Genomic DNA, 16002 nt, shown 5'->3' on the forward strand with positions numbered 1-16002 from the left:
ATGTCGAAATGGAGATATCCGTTTGATAGAGGGGTCCAAGGTGAATATTAAAAAATCTTTGTTTAAAATATTTTGTATTTCATGCAGAGTTTCGGAAGGAAAAGTCAGCGTTATGGATGTGACGAAATTCCATTACGGATGTGACGCGTCTGAAATAGACATGGCATATGTTTAGAAAATCAGCAATTTAACCACCATAACCCTTTGAAAAACTCTCTAAATATCAGCTAAAACTATCAAAGTTCTTAAATAATATTTAGGATGGCTATTGTTTTGCTGTTTTGTGGATTTTTGCATACATTTCTGTGGCTTGTGGCAATAATATAGAATTGTACATGATCAAAGTTGATTTTAGCCTGGGTTTTACATTATAAGAAAGAAAGACTGACAGTGACACATTAGGTTGGTTACAAATTGGTTCAACTTATTCACATCTGTAAAATACAGGCCTAGGTGAGATCTCTGGGAGTGGTTTTGATGTATTACATGTTGCTTTATTTTTGCATGGTGAGGTTGACATTTACATGGAATTGCCCAAAATGAGAAATAGAATTTTGATCAATTTTCCTTCAGTTCTCCGTTAAAGCCGTTTTCTTATTCATGTTGATGAATCAGAAATGGGTTAAAAAATTGAATGCTTCAGTTTTGAACATAAGCTATACAAAGTAAGTGGAGCAATAGCAAATTGATTTTTCCAGCTCAAAGTGCTTTAAAGTAGAGTGCACCACTTACATGGATGTCCTGCAGTAATTACTTTTCCTGAATATGACTGGCAGAAGTGTTGCGACTTTTTGATAAAAGGTAAAATAATGGATGCCTCCTGCAGAGATTTGAGCCGTCGCAGAAGACCGAGCGAAGCAGCTCAGCTGGAACTCTGCCAGTGTCAGGAATAGTTTCTCGTTGTACAACCCTAATTCCAAAAAAGTTGGGATTCTGTGTGAACTGGAAATAAAAACAGAACACAAAAATTTGCCAATCATGGAAACCCTATATTTCATTGAAAATAGTACAAAGACAACATATCAAATGTTGAAATTGAGACATTTAATTTTTTTTAAATATATGCACATTTTGAATTTGATGTCAGCAACACATTTCAAAAAAGTTGGGACAGGGGCATGTTTACTACTGTGTCGCTTTTAACAACACACTGTAAATGGTTGGGAACTGAGGAGACCAATATTGCTGTAGTTCTGACAGAAAAATGTCATCCCATTCTTGCCTGATATACAATTTCAGTTGCTCAGCAGTTCGGGGTCTCCTTTGTCATATTTTGCTCTTCATAATGCACCGAATGTTTTAAATAAGAGACAGGTCTGGACTGCAGGCAGGCCAGTTTAGCACCTGGACTCTCTTACTACGGAGCCATGCAGTTTTAATGTGTGCAGAAAGCAGTTTGGTATTGTCTTGCTGAAAGAAAGAAGGCCTTCCCTGAAAAAAGATTTTGTCTGGATGGCAGCATATTGCTCTGAAATGTGTTTATATAATTCAGCATTAATGATGCCTTCTCAGATGTATAAGCTACCCATGTCATGTGCACTAATGCACCCTCATACCATCACAGATGCTGGCTTTTGAACTGCACACTGATAACAAGCCAGATGGTCCCTCTCCTCTTTAGCCTGGAGGATGTGGTGTCCGTGATTTCTCTAAAAAGAATTTCTACTTTTGATTCATCAGACCTCGGGACAATTTTCCACTTCGCCTCAGTCCATCATAAAAGAGCTTGGGCCCAGAGAAGGTGGTGGTGTTTCTGGATATTGTTTATATCTGGTTTTAACTTGCATTTGTGGATGCAGTAATGAACTGTTTTCACACACAGTGGTTTTCTGAAGTGTTCCTGAGCCCATACAGTGATTTCCACTACAGACACATGTCTGCTTTTAATGCAGTGTCTCCTGAGGGCCTGAAGATCACAGGCATCCAGTGTCAGTTTTCAGCCTTGTCTCTTGCATACAGAGATTTCTCCAGATTCTCTGAATCTTTTAATGATATTATGTACCGTAGATGATGTGATCCACAAATTCTTTGCACTTTTACATTGAGGAATGTTATTCTTAAATTGTTGCACTGTTTGCCCACACAGTCTTTCACAGAGTGGTGAACCCCTCCCCATCTTTACTTCTGAGAGACTCCACCTTTCTGGGATGCTCTTTTTTTATACCCAATCATGTTACTGACCTGTTGCCAATTAACCAAATTCGGGGGGTTTTTTTTTAGCATTACGCAACTTTTTTAGTCTTTTGTTGCCCCTGTCCCAACTTTTTTGAAACGTGTTGCTGACATCAAATTCAAAATGAACAAAAATTTTTCAAAACACAATAAAATTTCTCAGTTTCAACATTTGATATGTTGTCTTTGTACTATTTTCAGTGAAATATAGGGTTTCCATGATTCGCAAATCTTCACATTCTGTTTTTACTTATGTTTTACAGTATCCCAGTTTTTTTGGAATTGGGGTTGTATCTGTTATGTTGTCTGCTCTGCTGTAACAGTGCTACGTTTTAACGGGTTTATTTGTTGAATGCATTCTGTCGTGGGTTGTTTAACGGTATCTGTCTTATTTGGTCAAAATTAACAAAAGTGAGAATGACTGACTTGTAGACTTCTGGTTAATCCAAACAGTAAAGCAATGTGAAGCATGAGACAGTGAACATATGTTTGTTTGCCCAGGTCCGAGTGTTGTAACAGCTCGTGTTGCCAGTTCCTAACTTTCATTTAACTCTCAGCCTGACAACTGTGTTATGATGTCTTGGGAATGTTCATATTCTGCCAAAAACTCTCTAGCTAGGCAGCTATCTCCAGAAACATACTCATGGTAGTGATTTTGTATCCACAACACCAGCACTGGTGAAAGATCCTGGTACATAACTGATTTTTTATTATTATTATAATAAAAAAAAAGCCAGCTAGGTCTGTATGTACATTTAAAATATTAATTATTGAACTAATTGCAAGAGTTTTCAGTGCAACATGAAAATATTTCCTTTGTGACCTTCCTGCTACATCATTGCTGGGTTGATTTGACTAATCCCAGTTATTTGTCCCTGCATCCAGCTCCAGCATGCATTTCCTGCTCTGAACCCTGAAGTTCACCTCCTGCACCCCTCCAGGAAGCTGCTGGCTCGGACGGTAGTATGGCTTCCAGCCTGCATACAGCATACTGAATACCGCGCCTGCTCCTATCGGACAAGCTTAGTGGCGCACCTGAGTGGAGCCCTGCTGGAGGCCACGGTGGCCATTACCACCTGCACACCCATGTTCAAAGGTACGAGGAGCTCAAGTGTCTCTCTATGCTGGGTTGGTTAAGTGGCGCAATGGAAAAGCGTTCGCCCTCTTCTACGGACATCACGAGGTCAAATCAGGAGTCCAAGGGGGCAAAATTGGCCATACTCTCAAGGATGGAGGGATGGCATACTCCTCATCCCCTAGCAATCACAATGACACTCGATGCGCATGATTTCATGAGTGCCGCTGTGATTGTTAGGGCAGAGAGAGTGATTATGCCACACCGCCCTTCCTGACCGCATGGTCAATTTTACTCTCTTGAATTCCGAACCATGGATGGCCCAATCATGCACGGCGTTTGCCCTTCTAAGTGATGGGGAGACCTAACTGAGGGGTGAGAATTGGTCATGACCAAAGTAGGGAGGGGTGGGGGAAGGAGAGTGTTGGTTGTTTGGCTATTGGGTGATTTAAAAGAATGCAACCAGATAAATGAAGCTTTCTGATTTGAGAATGTTGAATCCCAAGAGAGTACTAATCTTGGATTGTCATTAATAAAAAGGCCATTTTGTACCAGATCTACGTAAGTACTGTATTGTAGTATTCCTAATGAGCATGAACGGTTGTAGAGGTGATTGATTAGAGTGATTTGGAAAAATCTTCCTTAGCACATTCCGGGCAGCACGGTGGTGTAGTGGTTAGCGCTGTCGCCTCACAGCAAGAAGGTTCTGGGTTTGAGCCCAGTGGCCGGCGAGGGCCTTTCTGTGTGGAGTTTGCATGTTCTCCCCGTGTCTGCGTGGGTTTCCTCCGGGTGCTCCGGTTTCCCCCACAGTCCAAAGACATCCAGTTAGGTTAACGTGGGGTGGCCTTGGGCTGAGGTGCCCTTGAGCAAGGTACCTGACCCCTCACTGCTCCCCGGGCGCTCTGGTGTGGCTGCCCACTGCTCTGGGTGTGCGCGTGTGTTCACTGCTTCAGATGGGTTAAATGCAGAGGATGAATTTCACTGTGCTTGAAGTGTGCATGTGACAAATAAAGGTTTCTTCTTCTTCAAAGCCATGGAAATCGACTCTAAAACCAGCTTGGTACTGTATGAGGCCAAGATTGTTGCTGCAGGCTCACCGACAACCAATTTATTGCCATTACAAATACGGTAATCATGATGGCAAACTGTAAACAAAACCTACTAATGGACAGTAAAGATATCCCTATCATTACAAGCTCACTTTGAGTAAAGTTTTCTGTATATTGTGCCCTTTTTTTTTTTTTTTTGCATGAGCTCATATTGCACTGATTGACGACCTAGTAGTAATTTTGTTTAATTGCAGGTCTCTTAGAGGATGTCCATTTATACAATCTGGAACACGTGTTATCACACGGTCTGTTGCAGGCTTGTAGTACTCGAGTCTGACTCGTGCCCTAATTTTAAGGACTCATGACTTGATTTGGACTTGAGCACTGATGACTTGGACTTGTGCATTAACTGCATTCAGACTCATAAATTGAAGACAAGGGCTCGGATTTTTTCTTTATTTTTTTGTAACATGCCATAATAATTTGACATAAGATATTTATATCTACATTAATTTTTATACTAATTTCGTGCAAGAGAACGCACACTCACCTGTTCATAAGTCATGTTCAGGAACAAACTAACGTTAATGGCGCTAAAATGCCTGGAGAGAAGCCCTTAGGATGTATAAGCAAAGCGGACAAGATTTCTCGTGCAGTGGAAAAAAAAAAATGCAGTGCTATGTGTTCCATATGTAAAAGAACTATCGAGGAGACGACCTCGAACTTCAATTATCATTTGGCGAGACTCCACCCAGAGAAGGAAGTGACACGCTATGTTCATTGCGCTGTTGATATCAGGGCTTGCTTGCTGACCGATGAACTAGCTAGTGTTAACCCTCTCTCATGTTATTTGCCCTGTTGATAGTGGGCGGGGCTTGCTGAGCGATGAACAAGCTTTTTACCTGTAGCCTGTTAACTAAAATGGGGCAGTCGAGCAGTAACATTAGTCCAACACAGCAGCAGAGACGCTTTCACATAAAGGCAGCAACAGCCATGGGGCTTGTTTTCGGACTCGACTCGGATCAGTAGTGGACTCAACTCGAAATTTTCTTTCATGACTTGGACTCGAGGTTTAGCGACTCGACTACAACACTAGTCTGTTAGAAAAATTAGCCAAGATATTCTTGGGATCATCTCATACAGTGTGATAGTCTTAAGTCATGATGGCATCATGGCAGAACATAGAAAGCTGATATCTCATCTCATTATCTGTAGCCGCTTTATCCTGTTCTACAGGGTCGCAGGCAAGCTGGAGCCTATCCCAGCTGACTACGGGCGAGAGGCGGGGTACACCCTGGACAAGTCGCCAGGTCATCACAGGGCTGACACATAGACACAGACAACCATTCACACTCACATTCACACCTACGGTCAATTTAGAGTCACCAGTTAACCTAACCTGCATGTCTTTGGACTGTGGGGGAAACCGGAGCACCCGGAGGAAACCCACGCGGACACGGGGAGAACATGCAAACTCCACACAGAAAGGCCCTCGCCGGCCACGGGGCTCGAACCCGGACCTTCTTGCTGTGAGGCGACAGCGCTAACCGCTACACCACTGTGCCGACCAGAAAGCTGATATTTAAAAGTTACCAAAAAAAAGCAAGAGAAAAGTGCTTTCTGCATTTTAAGATTTCGGATGAGGAGTTTTCGGGCACTACTATGAGCAACGTGTACACGTTTACAGCATTAGATTTAGACGACATGGCTTCATTCCAACTGGAAACTCAAATAAGTTTGCCAGTGTCTTTTAAAAAATGTTTCGATTCCACTGAAAGAATATTGTAATCATATCTCATCTCATTATCTGTAGCCGCTTTATCCTGTTCTACAGGGTCGCAGGCAAGCTGGAGCCTATCCCAGCTGACTACGGGCGAAAGGCGGGGTACACCCTGGACAAGTCGCCAGGTCATCACAGGACTGACACATAGACACAGACAACCATTCACACTCACATTCACACCTACGGTCAATTTAGAGTCACCGGTTAACCTAACCTGCATGTCTTTGGACTGTGGGGGAAACCGGAGCACCCGGAGGAAACCCACACGGACACGGGGAGAACATGCAAACTCCGCACAGAAAGGCCCTCACCGGCCACGGGGCTCGAACCCGGACCTTCTTGCTGTGAGGCGACAGCGCTAACCACTACACCACCGTGCCGCCCAGTAATCGTATAATGTAGATATTTTTAGCTGAACACGTAGTAAAAATTTCAAGTAACTTGTCTAAAACTCACATTGTACTGATTACATCACACTGGGTTTTTGGGAATTGGGTGTATGGGGGAGGGGCAGGTAGGCATGTTAACTTTCCTCTCTTTGGTGTATATTCATATTCCACACGTCTTGGCACTCTGCTTTGATTTGCATCCCGAAAGAAAAGGATTAGAACGCATGCTCTACTCTCGATTTGTTTTCCTTTAATCAGATTCCTGCATGATGTAAGCTTCAGGTGTCCCCGTGTGCCGTGTGCTCCAGCAAGCTGAGCTCTGAGCTTTGGAAATCGATCCTTTGGGCAGCTCAACAGCCAGTTGTCTGGCGTACGGCCAAGTGACGTGGCGTCTCCAGTTCTGAGCTCGACCGGCTGAGTCACTCGCCCTGCTATCCCCAGCTTCCAAATATTAATTACAGGAGCATTCTTTCACTTCGGAGCTGCGGGAAATGCTTTCCTCCAGAGCCAAAACACAAGCTTTTTAATGGACGTTGGCTCGGGTGAATTTATTTTTTTGTTTGTTTTTTGGCTCTTACAGAAGAGCGAGCCATGACAGTGAGTTGCGTGTCTCCAAAAACATGTCTCGTTTTCATTTGGTCTACATTTTTTGTCTCTGTCGTTATCTGTTGGATTTATGAAGCGAGAGTTTTGATTGTGCACTACGAGAACAACGCCAACATGCAGTACTGGAGGAGTTCTTTAAATCGCTGGTTGTTTGAAGTATACGCATTTATGAGTTTATTTTTTTTAACATTTGTATTCAGAAACGAAGCACCTCAAGCCTTAAATCTTCGTCTTAAAATGTTTAAAAGCTTAAAATTCTGATAATTGTGTACTCATTAGCTTCCAGTTTTAGTGTTCGCCCCAAATTACTAGCGTTGTATTGCTTAACTTCTCTTGTTTATGTCTGTAATGCATCTTGTGATTTTAGTAAAAGATGCATCTTGCGGTGGAGTCATACCAAAGAACATCATAAAAATGGTACCTTCTGGGCGAGGCACGCCGCAATACAGATGTGAGTAGGGAGTCAAACTCCTCGCGGTTACCAGAGGACCAGCCCAATGCACCTCAAGGGCCTGGTTAGTACTGGGAACGGAGACTGCCTGGGACTGCATCTTCGTGCCACTACGTAGTCTTCTTTATAGTACGGTATATGGACACATCGACAAAAAATACGCAAGTTATTCAAAAGAATTTTAATTTGAATCCGTCCGCCATTTTGAGTCTAGTCAGCGGGAAAACACTGTGACTGACGTCATCGGAGTGAAATATTGGGAATTATTATACATACAGGACACTTTTTTTCGATGGGATAAAAACGTGTTCTATTCCCTTCTAGCAGGTTTCATTCATTCGGTTCAATAGCATGCAATATTGTTAGCATATCGCTTATCCTACGTGTATTACGTCACTCTAACCAATGGAGAATGAGCACTGAATATGGTTTATGATATTGCATGGTTGTCAAGGCAACAGGACGTCACACGTCGGAGACATAAAAATTTGGCGCTAGCGAGTGACTGACTGTGAGAATTTGTAAACAAACATGGCCGCCAGGTTTGCGTCGTTAAATACGGAAGATTTTGAGAGAATTTTGAAAGAGAAAAATGAGTTCAACACCCGAAAGGAATGTGTAGTAGTAGTAGTAATAATAATATTGGCTGGCATTTTTGGTGGTATATCAGATATATTTCATTCAGCTACTCGTCTTTTGACTCATTCAATATCATGCAAGCTGAATGGAATATATCTGATATACCACTCAACGCCAGCCAATATTATTTAAATATGTCACTCAGATCCGTGATTGTATGAAAAATGCGAGTTTTTCAACACAAGAAGATAAAATTCATATCTTCAAGCCAATGTGTGATTATTATTATTATTATTATTATTATTGGCGGCACGGTGGTGTAGTGGTTAGCGCTGTCACCTCACAACAAGAAGGTCTGGGTTCGAGCCCCGGGGCCGGCGAGGGCCTTTCTGTGTGGAGTTTGCATGTTCTCCCCGTGTCCGCGTGGGTTTCCTCCGGGTGCTCTGGTTTCCCCCACAGTCCAAAGACATGCAGGTTAGGTTAACTGGTGACTCTAAATTGACCGTAGGTGTGAATGTGAGTGTGAATGGTTGTCTGTGTCTATGTGTCAGCCCTGTGATGACCTGGTGACTTGTCCAGAGTGTACCCCGCCTTTCGCCCGTAGTCAGCTGGGATAGGCTCCAGCTCGCCTGCGACCCTGTAGAAGGATAAAGTGGCTTGAGATAATGAGATGAGATTATTATTATTATTATTATTATTATTATCAACAACAACATCACACATTGGCTTGAAGACATGAATTTTATCTTGTGCTGAAAAACTCGCGTTTTTCATACAAATACATCTCGGATCTGAGTGAAGTATTTAAATATTATTATTATATAGACACATTCACAAACAAAAAGTACCCAAATTTATCAAAACAATTCCTTGATTTCCTCACAAATGACATTTATGTCACAGTTTTGGTTCTCCATGTTCCAGATGGAGCTCGTATGAAAAAATACGAGTGGCATATTTCCCAGTAAAACACTCATGCCCATTTAAAATCTATATCGATCACCTGCCAACTCCCACCCTCTTTCCAGTTCTCTCCCATCACACGACAGCGATCAGCCAGTGAGGATGAAGGCGATCATGTTTTTCCTCTGAAACACATGCAGCTAGCCAACCATGCTGTCTGCCCTCTTCCACATACCTGAGCTCTCAGTTGGCCATGATTGGCTCGTGTCACTAGTGTAATTAAGACCATGTGCACCCTGACAAGACAAGGACTGGTCTTTGTCCCAAGCACTTCATAAAAGCCTCATTATTTTGTTGCATCCACCAAGATTCCAGTTCCTGAACCTTTCTAGCAAGCTTTTAAGAAAGAAACAAACAAATACATAGAACTCATTATATGTTCAATGCAAATAATATATTTGTATTCAGTTCCATCCCTAACGGATATGTTAAATGTAATATTAAGCTGCTCTTCACAGCGCACTTTATGATCTCTCTACATAATTCATGTTTCACTCGGACCCTTCCCTTCCTTTCAACAGTCGACGTTTGTTTTGTTGTGACTCCTGATGTGCGCACGAGTGAGCTGCCAGTAGACCATGATGAGTAGAGGTGGACAGGAATAGCAAAGGTCGGGTCAAGTCACAAGAATTTGATTGTCGGTTACTATGATCTGAATGCGATTCCCCTTTGCTGCTCCTCATGCCAGATTGGTGTGAAAAATGTCCGGCATGTACATTTAATAAAGTATTTCATTTTATATGGCTTGTTTATTTATTTATTTAGGCTTGCAGTGAAATGATTGCAGATCAGAATAAGTGTGCGATCTTTCATATCACTTGAAACCTGTATTTTGAGCAAAAATAATGTATTTAAAAAAAAAAAAAAGACGTTTTTGAGTCCCGGTACTTGAATATGGTTTGCATGAGTTTGTGGAAGTGGTCTGGTTAATGTCTATCAAATTCAGAGCTTTATAAACACGCGTATCAGGGGCCACCTGTTGTTTTGGATGTCATTCCTGTCCATGTACAGATCACGGTGTGTCCATCAGCCCTCACACTGGGGGTGCAGTTGGATCCTGGTTTCTTCCTCCCTTCTCTCTCTCTCTCTCTCTCTCTCTCTCTCTCTCTCTCTCTCTCTCTCTCACTTTAATCTGGAAGAGAGAGCCGAACAGGGAGGGGGCGATGGAGCGGTGTAGTGTGTAAGAGCTGTGCAGCACGTCAGATCGCTGGCAGTGAGGTGTTAGGCAGCTGTAGTTTAAATGTGGTTAAGTGACTCTCGCCGGTGTAGCGTCAAGAAAGGAGCCGGAGCCACGGCAGCCGTCACCATGGAGCACTCCCACACCACGGACTTCAGGATGATGAGTAAGAGCACTTTGACGTTAACGTACTAAAGGAAAAAAAAAGTGTCACATGGGTTTGGTGGCTTAGTTATTGTTTTTTTTTTTTTTTTTTAATTTATTTCTCCCCCCAGCCTGCGCGCGCTCTCTCTCTCTCTCTCTCTCTCTCTCTCTCTCTCTCAGTGGGTAGATGTTCAGCCCCTGCTTGTTATCTGGCTCAGGTTTGCATTAAGAGTAGAAGGTTTTCTTTTTCGACTTTTGTATTGAATACTGGAGATGGATTACTTTTCGTGTGGCTCATGGCTGTGATGCTTTATCTCATATAATACATGTATACTCGTTATCCATGATTTGATATCTATTAGTGTGTGTTGCTCTCTGTACACACCTCTCTCTCTCTCTCTCTCTCTCTCTCTCTCTCTCTCACACACACACACACACACACACACACACACACACACACACACACACAATATGGATATCTATCTATCTATCTATCTATCTATCTATCTATCTATCTATCTATCTATCTATCTATCTATCTATCTATCTATCTGCCAGTCATATAATAATTCTTTGTGTATATATATTTTTTCTATATACGTGTGTATACGTATTATATTTTTTATATATATATATATATATAAAAAGTTATTTGACGAAATCGAGTCGTACATGATCTGATAGATGACGAGGTGCGTAGCACCGAGTCGGCTATAAGCCACATATGACTGGATTGAGTGGAATAACTGTTTTATTCTATCCACATTCACTGGATTTTGAGAAAAGGAGCATTTTTATTTCCATTTTTTTGCAAATTCAATCAATAAAATCTTTATACAAAACGTCCAACGAAATCATTTCCGCTTAGAATGTAAACAAACCGACGACATGACAGGAGCAAATTGTGAAAAATGTGATAATTCTTGGAAAAAAAAAAGATACGTCCTTACCATCAAATACTTTTGTTGCTTTTTTTTTTAATGTATTTTTGGGGGTGTTGTTTTCGAATAGAAGATTTTTTTTTTTTTTTAAATTTCGTCCTCGATTGGTTCAGCAACACGCGCTATCATTTTCTTCTTCTTCTTTAAGGTTTTATGGTGCTTGGCAAACCAGCTTAAAGATGCATTACCACCATTAATTGCGCTGGAGTGTGGAACAGGAGATATTGGGAGAGGAAACTATATTCTCATCTCATTATCTCTAGCCGCTTTATCCTGTTCTACAGGGTCGCAGGCAAGCTGGAGCCTATCCCAGCTGACTACGGGCGAAAGGCGGGGTACACCCTGGACAAGTCGCCAGGTCATCACAGGGCTGACACATAGACACAGACAACCATTCACATTCACACCTACGGTCAATTTAGAGTCGCCAGTTAACCTAACCTGCATGTCTTTGGACTGTGGGGGAAACCGGAGCACCCGGAGGAAACCCACGCGGACACGGGGAGAACATGCAAACTCCGCACAGAAAGGCCCTCACCGGCCACGGGGCTCGAACCCGGACCTTCTTGCTGTGAGGCGACAGAGCTAACCACTACACCACCGTGCCGCATAAATATTTGATGATAAAGTGATGTATCTGACTTGATGTGCTCCGCCATTTTGTTCTTCTCTGCTCATGGTATATGAGCTGATATCCTAGTAGTAGAGTAGCCAATCAGAGTGCATGATTGCTCATATCCAGTGAATGTGGATTGAATAGTGTGTGTGTACCATGAAAATGAAAGCTTTTTCTTTAGTTCCTGAGACAGTGATGACCCTGCAATGGACATTTGTGACTTAACGTTGCTGTTTATTGCTTTCTATAAATGCTCCTATTGTGCTGCTTTTTTTTTTATCATACACTTTGATTATTAATATTTCCTCCACTGATGAACATGTCATCTTCCAGTCTGTCAGTTTCAACAACAGCAAAACAATAACAATGCTTGTTTACAGCAGTCAGGATTGGAGCTGCTATAATCGCTCAATACACATCAGGGAATATGAGATTTTTTTTTTTGAATAATTAGGAGTCAAAATACAGTATATTTTCCTCCTAATGCCAAACTGATGTGTTCACATTTTACAAGCTGCACTGCATTTCCACCTGCCAGATCACGATACCAAACAGACCTGTGGCGGTGCTCTGGCTGATCCGGTCATATCCCGATCACAGCACACGCTGCACGCTTTTTGTTTGTTTTCACTGCTATCCAGTCAAGAAGACGTGCAAGGTGTAAATGGAGGCAGGGCTTTCAGGAATACAAAAATCCATCAGCCTTGCAAGCAAAATGCTGTCGATTTGATTTTGATTCTGGAGTTGAAACGGTTAATATTTGTTCGTGGATTTTTCACGCATAAAATACATTCCTTTTTCTACTTAAGAAACCTGCTTATCAAGAGCCAAACAAACGCTCTGTCAAATAATTAATTGCAGCACACCACTGAATTGGTTAACCTTCACAATGACTCATGGACCCTAAGGGATCAATAAAAACGTAATCAAATAAATGTTTATTATATCTCCTGCAGGTAATACACAAGACTGGCTGATTTTTGGTTTTGTACCATCAAATCTGGCAAAATGTAGCGATGGATCTTGCATTAATATCGTCTCTGTTTGCATTGCTAGCTGTTGATGATAGGAATAATTTGAAGAAAATTTAATGAAGAAGTCTCATTAGCACACTCAAGGCTTTCTACCCCAGTAGAATAACTGTTATGCTTTCAATATTTATGAATCATGAATAACAAATCAGCCGGTTACACATCATCCAGCCTGGGAAGAGCAAGATTTGTCCAAAATGGGTTGTAAAATTTCTACCTCTGCGTTTATTACTGAATTACACACTGCCTGTTTTTTTTTTTTATATAGATATACTTTTGTAGCTGCGCTCATTGACGATCTTATCAGGTAAATGTACAATACTTTGTTCGGTTCACTTTGTGAACTGTTAGTGACTGGAGTCCTTGTGTTGCAATGAATACTTTCTCCATCCATGAGTGGAAAGGGCCACTGATGGATTCTACCATGTCAGTGACCCTGACATGGTAGAATCCTGGAAGTACAACGACCTTCGTGGCACTGCCTGATTAACAATCCATCAACCAATGGATTGTACATCTACATTAATCTCATTCTCATCTCATTATCTCTAGCCGCTTTATCCTGTTCTACAGGGTCGCAGGCAAGTTGGAGCCTATCCCAGCTGACTACGGGCGAAAGGCGGGGTACACCCTGGACAAGTCGCCAGGTCATCACAGGGCTGACACATAGACACAGACAACCATTCACACTCACATTCACACCTACGGTCAATTTAGAGTCACCAGTTAGCCTAACCTGCATGTCTTTGGACTGTGGGGGAAACTGGAGCACCCGGAGGAAACCCACGCGGACACGGGGAGAACATGCAAACTCCACACAGAAAGGCCCTCGCCGGCCACGGGACTCGAACCCAGGACCTTCTTGCTGTGAGGCGACAGCGCTAACCACTACACCACCGTGCCGCCCATCTACATTAATTTTTATACTAATTTCATGCACATTCACCTGTTCATACGTCATGTTCATTAGCAAACTAACGTTAATGGCGCTAAAATGCCTGGAGAGAAGCCCCTAGGATTGTCCGCTTTGCTTATACAGACTTCTCGTGCAGTGGGGGGGGGGGGGGGGATGCACTGCTATGTGTTCCATATGTAGAAGAACTATCGAGGAGACGACGGGGACGACCTCGAACTTCAATCGTCATTTGGTAAGACTCCACCCAGAGAAGGAAGTGACACGCGATGTTCGTTGCCCTGTTGTTAGCAGGGCTTGCTCGCTGAGCGATGAACTAGCTAGTGTTAACCCCCTCTCATGTTATTTGCCCTGCTGATAGTGGGCGGGGCTTGTGTCGAACTCAACTCTGATCAGTAGTGGACTCGACTTGAGACTCGAGGTTTAATGACTCGACTACAACACTGCCCTTGGTACAGATGGGTTTAAAAAAGGTTGTGATGTGGTTAATCTTGATAATAGACAGAGGCAACAATTTTTCAAAAAAAAAAATGGTTAGAGATTTGCAGGAGATGGCAATGAAGCTCACCAAGTCTCCAAATTCACACCTCAATGATAAGAAGAAGCCTTTGTCATGTATATACAAGCACAGTGAAATTCTTCCTTTGGATTTAATCCATCTAAAGCAGTGAACACACTAGTGAGCAATGAGCGCGCACACACACGCGTATATCCAGAGCAGTGGGCAGCTATGCTACAGCACCCGGGGAGCAGTTGGGGGTTAGGTGCCTCACTCGAGGGCATTTCAGCCCAAGGCTCCCCCATGTTAACCTAACCACATGTCTTTGGACTGTGGGGGAGGGGGGAACTGGAGCAGACACAGTGAGAACATGCAAACGCCACACAGAAAGGCCCCCATCGGCCACTGGGCTCGAACCCAGAACCTTCTTGCTGTGAGGCAACAGTGCTAACCACTACACCACCGTGCCGCCCAATACATGGTACTTTTTTTTTTTTTTTTTAAATTACGAATGAGTTTACCTAAACTATGGGACAGACTTCAATAATTGGCTACAAAGACATTTTTCATCTCTTGTTTCACATATCTTTGCCAAGGGTGTCAATAATTCTGGTGCTGAGTGTCCCTATCATCGGATGAACTACTGTTGTTTGCCAAAAGGTGACAGAGTATAGAGTACTCTGCAAAAGTCCTCGGCAGCACTAATATATATAAAATAAAATCTATTTTTTCATATGAACTTTTGTTATAGATTTCTATTTTATGATTTCTACATTATCGAGTCAGAACAAAAACATTTAGTTTGTTTTCCAGCATAAAATTAAATGTCACAGGAAAAAAAAGTTTTTATCTGAGAAGCATATTACATAAGAGAGCACGTTTCAGATTAAAAATGAAAACATAATGAAGGCGACTGGGTTTTGGTGCAAAATGAAGACGCAAGTGTGACCGTGTTGGTGCTCAGTAAAACCTACAGCTCACTGTACCGGAGCCTTTTTTTTTTTTTTTTTTAAGCAAAGGGTCGTCTCACACCAAATATAAAAATAGCATTTTTTAAAATGTTGAAACGGGCGGCACGGTAAGACAGCAAGAAGGTCCGGGTTCGAGCCCCGGGGCCGGTGAGGGCCTTTCTGTGCAGAGTTTGCATGTTCTCCCCGTGTCCGCGTGGGTTTCCTCCGGGTGCTCCGGTTTCCCCCACAGTCCAAAGACATGCAGGTTAGGTTAACTGGTGACTCTAAATTGACCATAGGTGTGAATGTGAGTGTGAATGGTTGTCTGTGTCTATGTGTCAGCCCTGTGATGACCTGGCGACTTGTCCAGGGTGTACCCCGCCTTTCGCCCGTAGTCAGCTGGGATAGGCTCCAGCTTGCCTGCGACCCTGTAGAACAGGATAAAGCGGCTAGAGATAATGAGATGAGAAAATGTTTAAACATTTTTTTTTAAGCCATTTTTGGTCTCCAGTATTTCTTTACATGTGCCTCAGACTTTTGCACAAGACTGTACATCAATACAGTTGTGGTCAGAAGTTTGCATACAGTGACACGAATGTCATCTTGGATATGAATGTCATGGCAATATTTGGGCTTTCAGTCATTTCTCTGAACTTTTTCTGTG

At 42.5% G+C, this 16002-nt stretch overlaps 1 protein-coding gene across 10 annotated transcripts in view; it reads left to right on the plus strand.

Annotated features, from left to right (window-relative positions):
- The window catches only part of plce1 (phospholipase C, epsilon 1), a 207175-nt gene that overhangs the window by 100459 nt on the left and 90714 nt on the right, over positions 1-16002 (plus strand). For 9 of the 10 annotated variants that reach the window (XR_009656455.1, XR_009656456.1, XR_009656457.1 and 6 more), the window contains one exon: positions 3058-3268. Coding sequence is in view for 7 of the 10 variants with exons in the window: in XM_060939539.1 (XP_060795522.1) it covers positions 3058-3268 (211 nt within the window). In the remaining 3 variants the exon portion in view is untranslated. Of the gene's footprint in view, positions 1-3057; positions 3269-10248; positions 10411-16002 lie in introns of those variants that run through there. The other variant, XM_060939541.1, reaches the window with a different exon arrangement.

This window comes from Neoarius graeffei, chromosome 14 (genome assembly GCF_027579695.1).
Source record: "Neoarius graeffei isolate fNeoGra1 chromosome 14, fNeoGra1.pri, whole genome shotgun sequence".
Taxonomy (NCBI): Eukaryota; Metazoa; Chordata; class Actinopteri; order Siluriformes; family Ariidae; genus Neoarius; species Neoarius graeffei.